This window comes from Diachasma alloeum, unplaced genomic scaffold (assembly GCF_001412515.2).
Source record: "Diachasma alloeum isolate Michigan unplaced genomic scaffold, Dall2.0 Dall_scaffold_00284, whole genome shotgun sequence".
NCBI classification, from domain to species: domain Eukaryota; kingdom Metazoa; phylum Arthropoda; class Insecta; order Hymenoptera; family Braconidae; genus Diachasma; species Diachasma alloeum.
In genome coordinates this window covers 246,638-263,648 of record NW_021680423.1, presented here as the reverse complement: position 1 = coordinate 263,648, position 17,011 = coordinate 246,638, and the positions used below count along the sequence as shown (strand labels likewise).

The 17,011-nt window shown below is 33.8% G+C and overlaps 2 protein-coding genes across 9 annotated transcripts in view; one reads left to right on the top strand and one right to left on the bottom strand.

Moving 5' to 3' along the window:
• LOC107038485 (paired amphipathic helix protein Sin3b) overlaps window positions 1–7,850 on the top strand; it is a 42,761-nt gene extending 34,911 nt beyond the window's left edge. For all 8 annotated transcript variants that reach the window (XM_015257610.2, XM_015257614.2, XM_015257612.2 and 5 more), the window contains 3 exons: window positions 1,202–1,347; window positions 3,238–3,454; window positions 5,061–7,850. In XM_015257610.2, the coding sequence (XP_015113096.1) occupies window positions 1,202–1,347; window positions 3,238–3,454; window positions 5,061–5,309 (612 nt within the window). In that variant the 3' untranslated portion in view covers window positions 5,310–7,850. The remainder of the gene's footprint in view (window positions 1–1,201; window positions 1,348–3,237; window positions 3,455–5,060) is intronic.
• Window positions 7,851–10,766: 2,916 nt separating this feature from the next.
• LOC107038467 overlaps window positions 10,767–17,011 on the bottom strand; it is a 21,628-nt gene continuing 15,383 nt past the window's right edge. Inside the window, exons 4-5 of the mRNA XM_015257563.1 lie at window positions 15,476–15,676; window positions 10,767–11,510 (exon numbers count right to left, since the gene is read on the bottom strand). Of these exons, the coding sequence (XP_015113049.1) occupies window positions 11,403–11,510; window positions 15,476–15,676 (309 nt within the window). The 3' untranslated portion in view covers window positions 10,767–11,402. The remainder of the gene's footprint in view (window positions 11,511–15,475; window positions 15,677–17,011) is intronic.

Genomic DNA, 17,011 nt, shown 5'->3' with positions numbered 1-17,011 from the left:
AAGTCGATTTGGCCCTTAGCTGAATTTTCGAGGAATATCTCTGAATCCAAGATAGATAACAAAATTTTCGTAATGACCTTATTTGTAGAGCGAATTGAGGGCTACAAAAAAGATCATGACAAAAATTTTGCCATCTCCTTTACATTTCGACATATTTATTGAAAACTAACCAGTAGTAAAAATCAACTTCAACCATTTGACCGTTTCGCTTTTGAAATTTAAATTTGTTCTTAACAATACAGCCCAAAAGATCAAGAAACCTTCTGCGTAGTCTCCAAAAATTGCCATAAAAAATTTTCCACTCATCGAGATAATCCAGCAATTAACAATTGACATGATGATGATCCACATCAGCTCAAATCATTCACACTTCTCTGCCAATTCCTTCGATATTTTATTATTTTCGTAACAGTTGAAGTTTTTTCTTATCGAGGTGTATTCGGGAACGTCGGCCGGGTCTATCCACGAGGCTGAACCTTCATTTTCTTCACGAGTCTCGATGAGAATATTTTCATTTTTCTCCCACAAGTTCTCTTTACGATTAATCCTACAAATACCTTCGTCTCTAGACCCTTCCGATCGTTACTGACCACACGACGTGATCCTCGACTAATTACAACCTTCGTAGACATCATTCTGGGCTTGGAATGGAATAACTTAGTTCCGCTTAGTTCGTAGAATTGAGGTAGTGGTGCATGAATTCTGCTTGACTTTTCATCATCATTTCATCTTAGAATTCATCATTAATTAATTATTATCGAGTAATATTATACATGGCATGATTGTAGTACATTAGTGCAGTTTTATTGCGCCAATTGGTTGAGGAAATAATCTCCTCGTATTATTTACTGCTCGTGATGATAGTTATACCTTCAGACGAATCATTATGAATTATCAAAATTTAGATGATAAATGATTCTAAATTAATTGATCACGCAGTGCATTAGCGAATCAATTGATGAATGGATTCAATCAATGCTTCCAAATTTTAACACATTGAAAAGAACTCGCGAAAAATCATTCGAACGAATTAATTATTCAATACTTAGTTCGTAGTTGGTTATGAAAATTCAATGGCAAAACGAATTTGACGACTTGAGAATGGTTTACAACTGTCTCAGCGTCGCAGAGTCGTTTGCTATAGGTAGTGAGGGCCACGAAGATGAATCGAGTGAATAACGAGTGATGATGATTGTTGTAGATCGATGGAAATGGTTGGAGCTCCTTAGGCAGGATCTTAGCTGGTCGCAAACCGGTGTTTCTCTACAGAAATGTCAGACGATCGAGGAAGCACGCTGCCAGGAAGATGAGGCCGGCTGTGTTGAGTAATCCGGATAAAAATACAGAGTATGAATTTTATTTTATCAGTATATTCGGGATTCAAGTCGTAACACTTGAACAATGGGATTAACAATGGAACATTTTTGTTAATTATGAGAATTGAGAACTAATTATGGGAAATGTGCCATGACATTTTATTTTGCAATCACTCATTGCTCAAATAATCCATCAATTAACTATTAATTGGGGGGAGGGGGGTCACACCACTTTTTTCAAGCACCACAAATAGTTGATGGAAAAATTCGACGATTTAATAAATTTTTTTTTTTTCATTAAAAAAAGTGTACATTGAAAAAAAATTACTTCTGCGAAGTCAATTTCCTTGCCACAAGTAAATATATATAAATGTAGGGGAGAGTGGGGCAAAATGAAACAGACGAACAACGACTATTCGACGTAATTCAAGCAAAAAAGAATTTTTTCTATTAAATTTTGTTCATTATCTTTTTTTATTATTGGGAGTACTGATGAGAATAATAATTTTCTATTTGTCTTATAATTCAATTGATTAGATTAGGGCGATTACACTTGTTTTTTTTCATTCGCTAGAAATTCAGCATAATATTTTCATTTTTCTCCTTCTGGGTCTCCCCCTAGGGCTTCCTCTGGAGTTGGGATTTTGCTGTTTCACTCTCTTTTCAATTAATCAATTGACAAAATCTTCTCCCGTTAAAGCATCTCAATAATTTTCCAGTCTACTGATGAATGGAAAATTACTATTCTCATCAGTACTCCCAAGGATAAGAAAAAGTTGATAAAAATATATATTTAATGCAAAAAAAATTTCGCTTGAATTGAGTAAAAACAATCGTTTTTTGACTGTTTCATTTTGCCCCATTGTTTCATTTTACCCCACTTTCCGCTATATGAATCTAAAATGTATGCAAATGCATTCGAAATGTGTGGATTTTCATGTAGTTAGTATATTTACTCCGCAAAAGTATTTGTTTCCCCACTGCAGGTATGAAATATTATCGAATTTTCATTTTTCAATAACTCTTTTTTTTATTTAACAGGAGGAATTCAGTGATTGCAAATTCCACACGTTCGATTTTGCAGTAGGTCATATGGAATACACAAAAAAATGTTGGTGAAAAATATTGAAAATTGAAGGGCTAGTAGGATTTTTACGAATCGAAAAAAACGAAAAATGACGGTTTTCGATAAAAAAAATCAAAAAAAAAACTTCGGAAACAAATTTTCATCGCAAAAGTCAATTATAATGGGAATCAGGGACTCTAAATCTGTCCTCTCCACCTCCCCTTCTTCTTCGTGTCATATATTAGTCTATTCCATATTCGAAAGAGGGAATATAATTTTCCAAATTTAAAAGAACTGAAAACATTAACTTTCCAATGTCTCCGGGAAGTTTTAAAATCGATTTTTTTTCGAATATTAAAAGAATACTCAAAAATTGGATTTCGAATCCTTGTCTTTTGATAGAATGAATAGAATTATATAAATGGCAATGAATTGCAAAAATCACGAATTGGAGTCTGAAAATTTTTAAAAAAGGATGATCGGCTCGAAAATGAAAATTTGTTTTTCTTCATTTGTGTCGGTGGAAACTTGGAATCACTATTTTTTCTTCGAATATGGGCGGGATATGAATATTTTAGAATTTTATGATCCAATTTCAACGAGAAGAAATGAAAAAAATGCAAAAAAAACAGTCGGGAAGAAATAAAAAAAATTTTTTTCAATGTTTCCGGGAAGTTTTAAAATCGACATATTTTTTCAAATAATGGAAGAATACCCATAAATTCAATTTTTAGCCTTTTGATAGAATGAATAGAATAAATTACAGAAATTGAGAATTGGAAACTGAAAATTCTATCGGATTATTATTATCAAATAATTCAAAAAATTAATGAATGAAAAATCACTTCATTTTAGTGCCACTGAGGGCGAAAAATCAGAGGAAGCCGATGGTGTCAGTGATTTACTAAAGAGTCCTACGATGCTGAGGATGACGGGAACGAGTGACGGTGCCGATGTAATAACATCAGACGACACCCAATGCACTTTCAATCCCAACAGTTATCACATGCTCTACGTAGCGAGTAAGGAGGCTTTTCTGTACAAACCGAACTCTTTCGCACGAGCCAAAGAGGTAAGCCTTCAGTTCAGAACATCTCTCGACTTCTAAAATTCCAGAAAAACGGTGAATGCGGAAACGGGACAATGGGATTCCATCCAAATACCAGCAAAATTTCCGGTTCAAAACGCTAGCTGACAGTGAGTTTCAACCCGATAGCTTCCGAGATATTCATGAACAATATTTCGGGTGAAGTAGTTGTTTTGTAAATATCTCGGGGAGTATTGGAGCGAAAGGGACGATCCTGTTGTGTTTTGCTGCGGAAATTTTTCTGAATATGATGGTATCAGTGTCATACCTCTACCCTTGATTTTTTCTACTGTGGACTAAATGAAAATTCAGGTGTGAACTGGTGAAACTAGATCGAATGATAATTTAGAGTTTATTTTTGAATTAGTATACTGAGGCCTGGTTGCATCAAGCTTTGTTGTGAAAAAATGTGAGGTCAGTTACCATTGATTACTCAACAAGTGGTACTTGGTACGATTATATTAATCCCCCAAAACAAAATAAAATTCCCTCAAACATTCAAACACAACCCAGAAAGCTTCTGGAGCTCCACAGAGGGGATCTAAGGGTAGCAATAGGGCTCCTCACGGGTCATACAGCTCTCAGAGCTCATCTGTTCAAGATGAAACTTGCAGAACAAGAATACTGCAGACTGTGCGGAGGCGATAAAGAGGGCGTCATCCACATTTTATGTGAATGCCCCCTATTAGCACTCCGTCGCTATAAAATCTGGGGCCAGGCTTTCCTGGTACCAGAGGACTTACAACAAGTAGCTGTCACCAGCCTTATTAGCCTAGTGAGAAACACAGGGCTATGTGACTGACCGAAACTAAGGCGGATGTTACAAAAGATCGTATGATTTAGGTGACTCTGGGCGCTTTAAGTGACCAGCCGCGCATATTCTATTCTATTCTATTCTATTCTATTCTTCAAACACAACACCGAAGATTCTTCAACAAAAGTTAGTTATATCGGAATGCTCGACACGGGTGCCTTGAAATAATTACCATGCCCACCCTAGTGCAAAGCTGGGATGACAATTGCAATACTTATGATTATCTGCGGGGAAGTGCTCATAATGTAAAATAACCAAATTAACGAGATAAAGAAATGCTATAAATAGCGGAAAATAATAATGAGTAATAACACCGACGTCGGTAAAAACGTTGCAATATTACTTCCAATGATAAAAACGACCAATAATAATTAGACCCCGTAATAATTGGGATCGTAATATTATTTACCGTAATATTAAGGCGTAATATTTTTTACAGTAACATTTAGACCGGATACCCACTAATTATGGTTGCACCAAGTTCAGTTAGCCAAACAAATCGCCAGACTAAATTTATGTCTGGAGTAAATTTATTCCACAGTTGGATAATTTTAGGAATTTGTCGTTAATATCGACTAAGTAGTTTATTCGAGGAGGATTCATATTTGGAACTTTCGAATGTTTAGATGAAGCAATTTTTATCTTGGTAATTATCGACGTGCTCCATATTTTTTTTCTTATTGTCGGATTTAATCCTCTTTTCACAAGAGACGATTTTTTTTATTGGACAAAAAATTGGAACGAAAAAAAAATTGATAATTTTATTCTATTTTCCAGTGTCACCCCGCAATCACGAAAAATCTCAACGCGAAATTCCACAGTTGGCTGTCGAATTGGGCATCGAAAAACGTAGCAGATTCGCAACATCGACTCTGTCAAGACTGGTTAATGGGTCGTTACGAGAACTTGATTCCCCACAGGACACGAGTGATTACCGATAACGATCAGAGTCGTTCGCCCTATCGATCTTACAATCGCTATCGCGTTGAACGTATCAAATCCGAGACAGACTCTGATGCCACGTAGTTCAACTAGTTTTCATTTTCATTAGTTGAAATTGAGAGAATGTGACAAATAAAATAAACAATTATTGTGTACAGTTTTGGGACCATGTGGAAATAACTCGGTAAGGGCGTGACAGAAAGGTGAGATCGCGCGTGTGTGTGAAATTCCCTAGTTGGCAGATCGATTCATCATCTTCCATCAATGAAGATCTTTTGTAAGGAATAACTAGTGCTCTTGATGGTGAGAACAAAAGGAAAATGTGCTGCTAATGGAATCAATCAAACGACGTAAATAATTATCTCATTGTAAAAAGAAGAACATTTCAATTGTAAAAATATCTTTTATTTCAAAATTGTTTGAAATAATCCAGTGGTGGAGTGGTAAAACGTAACAATCAGAATTTGTTATTTTTGTTAATTGTCTATACTTTGAGAAGAAGTCGTTCGAAGATAAAATCTCAAAATATTTTATCTGTTCTAGATAAATTTCGTATTAAAAGTGTCTCTTTACATACGCAAAATAGTCTCTCATTTTTTTATCACATGGATTTTTCTTAAAAAATCGAGAAAAAAGAATGGAGAAACTTTTTTCATAACAGAAAACATTTCCTGCAAAACTTATCTCTTGATATTTTCCCTTGAATTTATTCTTCATTATAATAATTCCATGTTTGATGAGATTTGAAAAATAGTCTTGTTCTCCCACGTTTTTGCACTTCACTGCTACATCTCTTCATCCAAATGTTTTTTTTATTGATTGTTCATAGACATTTTCTAGTGTAATTGACGTGCATTCCACTGCAATTTTTTTAGAGACATTGAGATTTTTTCTAATGATCATTTCCCTGCATTTTTTCGACATTTTTGTATTTAAAGATGATTTATTAAAAGGTTTATTATTCTTCACCAGAGATTTTTTTAGCGAGTGAAAAACCATTTTGATGGAGAGAAGTGGAGAGAAATTTTCTGAAACATGAATATGATGACATGTGACAATCATTGATCGGATAGTACAAACAACGGCCTCACTGAGTAAATTGATAAAGCCATGAATAAAAGATATTTACTAGAATGTACAAACAATCTTATTGTATATTCTGTGCTCTTTTCTCAATCATTTTTTTAAATTTACAATTGCGAGCAGCTTTTATGCATAAAACTGTACAGTTATTTTCTTTTGCGACAATTATTTATCAATCGACCCCCTTCTCTTTCCAATTGTGAAAATATACTTCTCAACATGAATAATATATTTGTACAAAAGTAACGTTAGGTGCTGTAAAAATCTACTCGTAAGAAATCCAAATGAATTTTTTAAATAATGAAGCTTAAGACTTGTTTTATTGTTTAGTCAATGTTTTACATACCATGTTTTACTCATAATTAACATCAAGCCCACAATGCAAAACAGTAATTAAGCAGATGAGAATAATCAGATGGAATTAATAATTTCATGTTGATTATTAGGTGTGCTCATTAATTTTCAAGGGTTCTTAGATTGGATTTCTCCAAAGGATATTCGAGTTTTTTTCACCACAATTTCCATAAGGAAATATGACGGAAAATTGTAGACAGCGATGGACAATACGTTGATTAAATACAATCATTTTTTATTCAAGAATTCAGTCTTTGAAAATAATTGGCACCCCTGATATTTTGCGAATATCTCCTGGAGGGATAGGAAAAATTTGAAATTTTCTACATTTCTCACTGATGTTGCTCGTCACTGAGATGATCATCCAATTAACAAAGATCCAATTGTCTATGTGCATTTTTATCAACTAGTTGTCTCGGTAATGAGTTGATCCAGAAAAATCAAAATTTTTGCAAAATTTTTCGATTCACCTGTTTTCACTTCTCTGCAAAAATTCATTTGATGAGTAATTAGAAATCAAAGGATAATTCGATCTGAATGTCAGCAATAAAATTTTCAAGTCGAGTGCACAAGCCGGAGTATTTTTGCAGTAGAAAATTACGCAAGAATACTGAAAAGACAAAAGTGAAATAAATCCAGAGGCGCACATACACACGCGCGTGGCTCAAAGAAAACTGAAATGGCTGTAATCAATCAGTTGCAGTTGAATAATCAATTAATCATAAATTCCACAATGTTGTACAAACATTATGATAGGTATTAGATTCCGAGTGTCCGTAATACTAAATTAATTAAGAATATCGATTTCTACCTTCCAGAAATCATCGATTAAAATTTATCACTGATGAGTGGAGAAAATTATTTGCAATCAGATTGATGAATTGTGTACAGGATGATCTCTGCCGAAGGTAAGATTTATCTGCGATAAGATGTCATGATTATATTTCATAAAATTTTCAATGTAAATTATTTGTAATTAGTGTTCATTAATGAGTTCCAGAGCCCGAAGAATGAATGGAACTTGTTCTCAGGGCTCTGTGGATTCCGCAAAATCTCAAAATTGGGAAGTGAGACTCATCACATTTTTGCACAGACCAGAAGAGATCATAAAAATGTTAAGATAAATAGTGCACAAAGATATGCATTATGATGAAGGATTAAATGATTCATAAATTTATTAAAAATACATTTTCTTTGCTTCTTTGATTATATTGTACTTCGATATCGGAAATGATAGAATAGTAGAAAACCTGGAGTAATTAAGGCCCGGTTGGATGGATTTTTGCCCGACATGTCCCTAGAAAATTCCCCAGAAAATTATCAAAAAAAAATTTTTCCGTTTCCACTAATTATGACCGTATGGTTACATAAAAAAATCTGATTTTTTTTTGAAAAAACAGATAATTTATTGCCTCTTAATGGCAATGAAACACTGTCAATGCAACTAACAATGATCGTTGGACAGTCCTTTCACTACAAGTTGATTAATTCCTCCCACAATTCCAATTTTAGTTTATTTCTCGGCCCAATGTTTTATATTTTTATTTCATTGGTCTCTTCAATTCTGACAATCAGATGCATAAGTAAATAATAATATAAATTGATTGCTGTGAATACTCGTGAAATAACTGAATTGGAGCAGTAGTAACAACAGAAAGTTTGAGAATATCGACTGACAAAAACGCGATTAATCTCTTTTTTTATAATTTTATGCGTAATTAGTACGAGGGAGGAGTGAATATGAGGTATTCCATGTCAAATGAAGCCAACGACTGACCCTCACCCTCTTGGAAATTGATCTCGATTTTTTCTACGATTGGGGGACTACAAAAACTATCAATTTTTTTCAAATTTTTTTATGCCACTCATGCCTGAAACCGGCTGGATTACACACTCGACGCTTCGCGTCTCGTGTCTAATTCAGCCGGTTTCAGGCTTCGTGACATAAAATTTTGTTCAGTACTTGTTGGGAAATTTCGTCCTTAACGTGTGTGGTTACATCACTCGCCTTCGGCTCATGCTGTAAACCCCACACACGTTAAAGACGAAATTGCCCCACACGTGCTGAAATATACTATTAACAGCCTATTTTGGAGATATGATTTTTTCTTTGTTTATACTTTTTTTTTTTAATAACTCCACTTCTATTCATCCGATTTTGATTTATGATACGTCGAAATATTCGATTTTCTACCGTCTATAAGAATATTTTGGGTATGTCTTTGTCAACCCCTAAGTGCTCATATAATACTGAATTAAAAAAAAAAGTCGAAAAAGTTGAATTTTCAAAACTATGTCACGTTTTATTTTTCTCGTCTTTTTTCAGTAACTCTTGTAATTACAACAAGTATTTTGAGCCGTCATATAAGTTGAGTTTCGTCCTAGATGTATTTTATTTTCAATTTTTTCTTCTCGAAAATCTATGAATTTGGTCAAGATACCCCGAAATGGCGTTGATTGACTTTGAATATAAACAGTATGGAGTAAATTTGAATGTATACTTATGTTACATATTTTCTTGAGACATAATCGATATAGTTTTGGAGTGTTTTGACCAAATTCGCGGAATTTCGAGAAGAAAAAATTAAAAAATAAAATATATCCAGGACGAAACCCAAGTTGTATGACGGCTCAAAATATTTATTTTGATTATAAGAGTTGCTGAAAAAAAGATGAGAAAAATAAAAGGTGCCATAATTTTCAAAATTCAAGTTTTTAAAAATAGTTTTTTTGAAAATTCGATATTATGAGCACCTAGGGATTGAAAAAAAAATTACCCAAAATCTTCTTATAGGTGGTAGAAAATGGAAAATTTTGAGTCGTCATAAACTAATATCGGCTGAATAGAACCCGGGTCATGAAAAAAAACTAAAAAATAAAGAAAAAAGCATATCCCCGAAATGGGGTCTTGAAAAAATCTGAAAAAAAATTGAGATAGTTTTTCGACCCTCCCCCCCAATCGTAGAAAACATCGAAATCAGTTCCAAAACAGTGAGGGTCAGCCGTTGACTCATTTGACATGGAATACCTCATATTTAATCTGCAAATGGTTTCACTCAAGATTGGTAAAAAAATAAAGAGTCCATCTCTGTTTTGAAGGCTCCCCACACTTTCTGCTGCGCTTGTAGAAGGATTCATTTACAAGGCTTGGCAACAATTTCCTAATGTTAAAGTTGAATAGGAACAACTGAATATTTATTATTAATTGATGAATGGATCAGTAAGGAGGTAAGTATGAGGTCAGACCTCTGTCAACCAGAGTGAACCGAGCAGTGATTGAACTAATTCGTATATTTATTGCAGAACATTAGCTTAATGCAATGAAATAAAGTGTTGATTTTCTTTAAACGCCGATATAATGATTATCAAATGAATGCAACTTGTTCGCTCGTATTTGTCGGCTCTTATTACTCTTAACTATTAACAAATCTCCAGTTGCAGAAATCAACGCAAGCCTTCAACAAAATTCATTTTTTAATAAATGATTGGTTCTGCTTGAATAATAATGTGTTGTTTATCAACTCCATAGAAGCTTAAGGGGAGCTTTACCCGGGAAAAAAATATTTTCGTTTTTCATGACAAAAAAATTCCAAACATTGTTTCCCGCGTGATTTTTCAAAAGGAATCAAAATTAGGAATTCCAATTTTTTTATCGAAAATTTAACAAATATCCTTCTGTATTTTTTAAAATAGTTTTTTTGAATATGTTCACTAATTTTTGCTCCTTAATTATAAAAAATTCGGGAGGAGATACATTTTGAAATTTGTTCGTTTATCAAAATTTCTATTAATATCTCAGGAAAAAGAAATTTCTTGCCCAAATATGATGTATAAACTTCATTTATTAACGCTAACTCTATGTTTAGTGATTCTCATACATTTTCCTAGTTTTTTATTAACTCTATAGTTGAGAGGGCTCCTCTCAGTATTCATTAATTTTTCATTCTTTTTGTGGAAATTCACTCATTTTAATTGATACTCATGAAACATTTCAAAAATATAATAGATCCATTGAAAATAACTTTTTTTAATTGACCAATAACTTAAAAAATGTATCTTTTCTCGTATTTTTCATAATTAAGGAATGCAAATTTGGGATTATATTCAAAAAACTATTTTTAAAGAATACGTTGGTGATTTTTTCAAGTTGATTTTTCGATAAAAGAAAAATTGAATCTCTAGTTTTTAGCAGTTGAAGACAAATTTGACCTGCAAAATCGAATTTCTGTGGAAAATCACGCGGAAAATACTATTTTTTTATTTTTTTTACTCGACAAATAAGGAAATCTTATTCCCGTGGTGAACCCCCTTAAGAAATTCACGGGTATTCAAAATATTATCAAATCTCATACGTTCGACAAGTTATAATTTTTAATTCATTCCATTCACTTGGACACTGAACGATTCAAAATAAGATATTCTACTACTGAACTAAATAAGTGATAAAAAATAAACTCATCGAATTCCTATTTTTTCACACGAAAGGATATCAAGTGAACTTTTTGCTTTCATTTAGTTTTGAAAAACGACTGTTTCGTTGAAACTTTCATGAAACTTGAGTAGTAAAAAATAAAAAGAGAATCAATAATGATAAATAAAAACGTTGGACTCCTTATCTCATCATCGTCGTGTACATAATCCTCGCATTACCATCAGTTGTTGATCTTCGAGCAAAGTGAATGACCGCGCGTTGTCTGGCCGCAGGGAGGTGACGATTTTTTAACAACTGTCAGCCAATTTTCAGTTACGAAGTTCAGTGCACAACGATCGAGGTGGGCGAAGGGGCTTGGGCTGCCCGAATTCCGCAATCGACTTGTTATGTGGCGGACGAATTGGCTGCAGTGGTTTCTTGAAAATAAAATTTATGAATTGATTGTAAGAATGATTATTCTCTTGTCATCCAGTGATGAAGGACTCTTCATCACTAACCCTAAAATTTATGGTAATATTCGATGAATATTTTGAACATTCTAGTACAAATTAAAAATATCCAAGTATTTTGGTTATTTTTTCTCCAGCGAAATGCTTTTCTACTTTTGTAGTCGAACTCCAAGCTTTCATTCGAGCCCCATTTGAGGAAAATTGATAAAATAATTAAAAAATTGTAATTTTTGAACATTACGAACATTTTGTATAAATGATTTATAAACAGTAAATTTTCCACCATAAAAATCATTTGTTCGGAATCGTAACAAATTTATTCATATTCATAATTTTCCGGACTGGATTTCATGCCTAAAAGAATTGGGTTTTCCAGAGTGTAAACAATTTCAATTATTCATTTATAAACAACAAATGGTAAAAAAATAATTCAGTGAATTATTCAGTATGAATATTCAGTATTCATGATTTGTTTCAACATTTTCTCATGCTATTTAATTGCCAAATTTGATGATTGAAAATGATTAAATCTATAGTGTGGTCTGTACTAAACTGTAAAAGATACTCAGATATACTTAAGGATATCGCTCAAGTTTTCAGCATTTTTTTCAAGCAACATTTCAGTTTTGCCGAAAATTTTGCCATCCCCATATCTTTTCGGATTTTTCATTGTCGAATAGATTTTTTGCTTCCGAAGGGAAGCTTTGTAATCGTTCAAACTAAAGTTTTGGATTTTTTGTGTTATATCGACCTAGTATGATCCAAAAAGTTTGAAACTGTAATTTTTAGACCTCGTCCGTACATGTGTGTGTGTGTGTGTGCGTACGTATATAATAAAGTTTTTCTTTAATCGATGGATGGAATTGAATCTTTTTTTCAAATGTAGGTATTGCTGAGCCCCATCGATCGCCATTAATTAAAATTTATGTAAACCATCTATTGGTTTTTTCAATTTTTTCGAAATTGAATTTTGAATTGTTTTGAATTGATTGAATGATGGCTTAAAAAATTTGTTTGAATGTCCTTTCAACCGAGTTCGAAGATGACGGCGATAGCAATAATCGTTACTTTTATTTATCTGAAAATTTGCAAAAAATTTGTATTTTTTGAAAATCAGAATTGCGGGGGTATCCTTCAGTATCATGCTTCAAATGAATTCAACCACAGCTTAAAATGATTGTTTAAAAGAACAAACATTTCCCTAATAAGTCGAAGTTGAAAGATGATTACAATAGCTTCATTGGTTGACTTGATTTCTCTGATGATTGTTGAAAATTTCTAATCTTTCATGAATTTTACTGAAAGTGAGTTGTCTGATAGTTTCTTCAAATGTGGTTTCGAATTCATTCAAGTATGTATAAATAAAATTCTTCTATTAGCATTTTATTAAAGGGCTGAGGGGAGAGATAGACCCATAAAGAATGACAATCGGTTGGATCCAAGAAAGGGATAATAAGAATAATGATGATGATAACATTCAACTAAGGTGAAAATCTGACAAAATTAGTTGCAAAGAAATCCTATTCAATTTAATAAAATGAAATAAACAATGGATTATACATGATACAAGGAAATTATGTGCAAAATAGCCATTCGGAAGGATATTGCTAATTTATTAGCAAAAATAACTATACTATATGCGATACAAGAGCAATTTCCACTTGTTTTAGGAATGTCTTCAATTAATATTGTGAAGAATATTCTATTCAATTTCACACTTGACTTTCGTTGTTACTTGAGCGAACAGTTTCCAGACGTCAGGAACGTGCGCATTCAAACCACTCAACATGTTCGTCGCACCAATCAAGAAATTTTTAAAGTAGCTCTACCCTTACGGTAAATTCAAAGATTATTGAAAACTGCAAAGAAATTGCAGAAAACTCGATAAGATTCGGATTTCAAATTTTTTTCTCAATTTAATTATCGTTTTGGTTTTTCAAAGAAGAAATGTTTAAAAATCAGGATTTAACCCAGTGTCTTATGTGAAAATCAACATTTCCATTGTAATCAAAGATTTAAATCTGAATTTTTTTTCAGTAGATGTGAAAAAATGAAGAATTTTTTTGACACCTTAAAAAAAATAATCCACCGTTTTGCAAACAAGTTTCATTATTTATTTATAAGAGGGAAATGTTTGAAAAAATATCAATATTTTGCGAAATTTAATTTAGATAATACTGACTGGGTATGGATTTTTTCAAATTTTTTCCATGGAATTTAGTTGAAAAATTTAAAAACTGAAAATATACAAAAGTACAGCGTAGCCCGGACGAAGGCCGAAGAGCTACTTTAACCCTAGTCTGGTCACCAAACGCGACCCTGCGACTTGGTCACCTCCGCGGGGATTCGCCGCCGTGTGATTTAGGCTTTAGCGTTGCCAAATTCACTCTGCACTGCCCGAGGGCATTTAGCGAGTTTCTGGCAACGTCGCCTCATGGGCAATTTCATTTAACATGGGAAAAAATAATTCATCTGTCTGATATAATTGGTTTTTTTTAGGAATTTTGGGAAATGCGTTGTTCTTAAAACTACTATAATTTTTTAGACACTTCAATTGACAAAGTCAATAGTACAGTCGGGTACTAAAGTTCATGAACAAAACACATAGGATGCAAGTGCAGGCTGTTCACGAACTTAAGTCCGCGACTGTAGATTTCGCGTCGATTGTCACTGGGGTTTTTGACGAGTGCGAGGTTGGCACGCCGAGCCGAAGGCGAGGCGTGCCAATCACACTCGTTGAAAACCCCTGTGACACCAGGCGCGAACGATATTTTTCCTTACTGATTTTCACTTTTGCCAGCTCGGGGAAGGGTCCATACCAATCCCCGGGCTGGGAAAAGTGATGGTCAGTACGGTAAATTCTTTTGAATTTTCCCGGTTAGCCAGCCAATTATAATTAAACAACAACGCGCGGCGATTTCCCTCATAGGGTGACCAATCTATAGTTGATTTTATTGATATGCATTGGAACCTTTCGATTCATTCTGCGATGTTACATGTGTGTAAGTGAAGATTACAAAAAGAAAAAAAAATACAGAAAAAAAAAGAAAGAAAAAGAAAGTAATAATAATAATAATAATAATAACTAAGGAGTTATATTCACATATGCTGATTGTTTTTATGTGGATTAGGTCTCGATATAATCCTAGACTGGATGTAAAAGTATTAGATTCAATCTATAGTTAATTTGATAGTTTGCAGTTATCCGTCTGGAAACTTATGTTTTTCAATGTCACGAAAAAACTAGAGAATATACTGAACAAAGTCATATACGGTTCTGTGTACGAGAAAAGGCTTCAAGTCTATGACCAATCGGATTGAGGGTGGGAGTATACAGCTCTTATGGACGCGATGTGTTAAATTTAATTTTTTCAAAACTCGTTTTCTCGTAAAAATGTTCGGAAACTAAGGTTGTTATTGCGCCTAAAAATACCCTTGGTCTATTCTATAAACTCTGAAGAGGATTTCCCCCAGAAAAAAATATCTGAACTACTTGGATGTCCTAAAGGGACGGTGGGGCAAAATCGACGCTTTTGACATATTCTTCAACGTTCATAGCTCAATGACAAAATCATCAATTTAGTTGAGTCTAGAGTCTAGATCCCTTACAAAGGCAAAGAATCGTACTTACCAAGTCAAAAAAATTATCCCATTCATCTTGAAATTCAATAAATCATTGACATTTGAAAAAAAAATCCAGTGCCCATTTTGCCCCATTCATCCCTATATTCACAAAATTAACTGCATGAATTTTTGGAAAGAAAAGTTTGCAAATGTTTTTGATTGCAAGAATTTTAGAAGAATTTTCACCGAGACTAGTAGTATTAGTACTTTCAGTTTTTCTGAAACTAGAAGCAAACTTTTCACCACAGAATTCAGTCATGAAAAATAAACTGTAACCACTAGGAAAATTGTTGTTCTCTTCAGCTTACCTTTACGGCAGAGCCAGTATACGATGATGATACTGATGATGATGAGGATGGTAATGATGATTTCTCAGCAAGTTGAGCAATTCTCCTCCTCTCTTGCTGCCTGAATTCACGTCTCTGACGTCCGGGAGCTCCAATCAGAACCCTCACAATGTTTTTGTTCTCAGATGCCCTCCAGGGATCGTAAGTGTAGGGGTGAGTATTCTGCAAGTAAGTATGGAATCAAATTTGTTTCAATCCCATCAGTCCCAATCATCTTCGATTAATCAATCCCGATTCATCTTCGATTCGTTTTTGCGATAAATTCTGGCTGCAATTAGATGTCTACCAATCGCCTACGTTCATTTTATGTTATATGGAAAGTTGTGATTGACCCTTACATTAGTTGCAAACTAAAGATTAGAACAGATGGAAATTTTCAAATTTTCTGACTGATAAGGGTGCAATACATCCTTAAGGAACTTGCGCAGTAAGTATACTTGGTGAAAATTTCGAAATGGTATAAAGACGCAATAGTTGGATCATATGTTGTTGAGCACATTCAAAAAATATTCGCAAAATTTCAAGTACCTTGTCCACCCCATTTTCGAGATATACATCGTCAAAAATGGAAAAAACACAAAAATTGAATGTTTGGCGATGCATATCTCAAAAATGGGGTGGACCAAGGACTTGAAATTTTGGGAATATCTTTTTAATGTGGTCAACAACGTATGATCCAAATATTGCGTCTTTATACCATTTCGAAATTTTCACCAAGTATACTTACTGCGGAAGTACCTTAAGGTGTTTCGTGCGTTGATCCCCGGGTGGTGAAACGGAAGGGGAGAGCTCCGTCAAGTGGGCACCCCACTTGGTTGGATTTGAACCAAAATTTCATAATTGATCGATTTTGAGCTACTGGTGATAGTAGTAACGTTTTTCTTGTTTGTAGTTTGAAATTGAGCGTCCAATTCGTTTTTGAAATACAGTTAGGAACTATTCCATAGTTAGAGCTGGAGTGACATTGGATTCTCGTCTGCAATAGTTTGTAGTTGATTGTAGTTCTGAAAATTTCACGATCGGAATCGTAATAAACGTTCAATCGATTTTTTTTAACAGTTAGGAACTATTTCATAGTTGTATTTGAAATGACGTGGGATTCTTATCTGCAATCGTTTGTAGTTGATTGTAGTTTTGGAATTTCCGCGATCGGAAATCAAATGAGCGTCCAATCGATTTTTGGAGACCAAGTAGGAACTGATTGAAAGCTATAGCCAGAATGAGCTCGGATTCGTGTCTAAAATCGTTTGTAGTTTTTTGTAGTGCTCACGAATTTTCAATGCACCGAGAAAACGGGGTGGCAGACAGTTGATATATGTAGAAGGATTTGTTTGTAGTTGTTTCTAATAGTGAAAAAATGAAGAACCTTACAAACCAACGTTCATACTTGATTGCAGTTTTGGAATTTTCCCAATCCGAACTCAAATGAGCATCTGATCGATTTTAGGAGCCCAAGTAGGAACTTGTTAAGAGCTATAGCCAAAATGAGCTCGGATT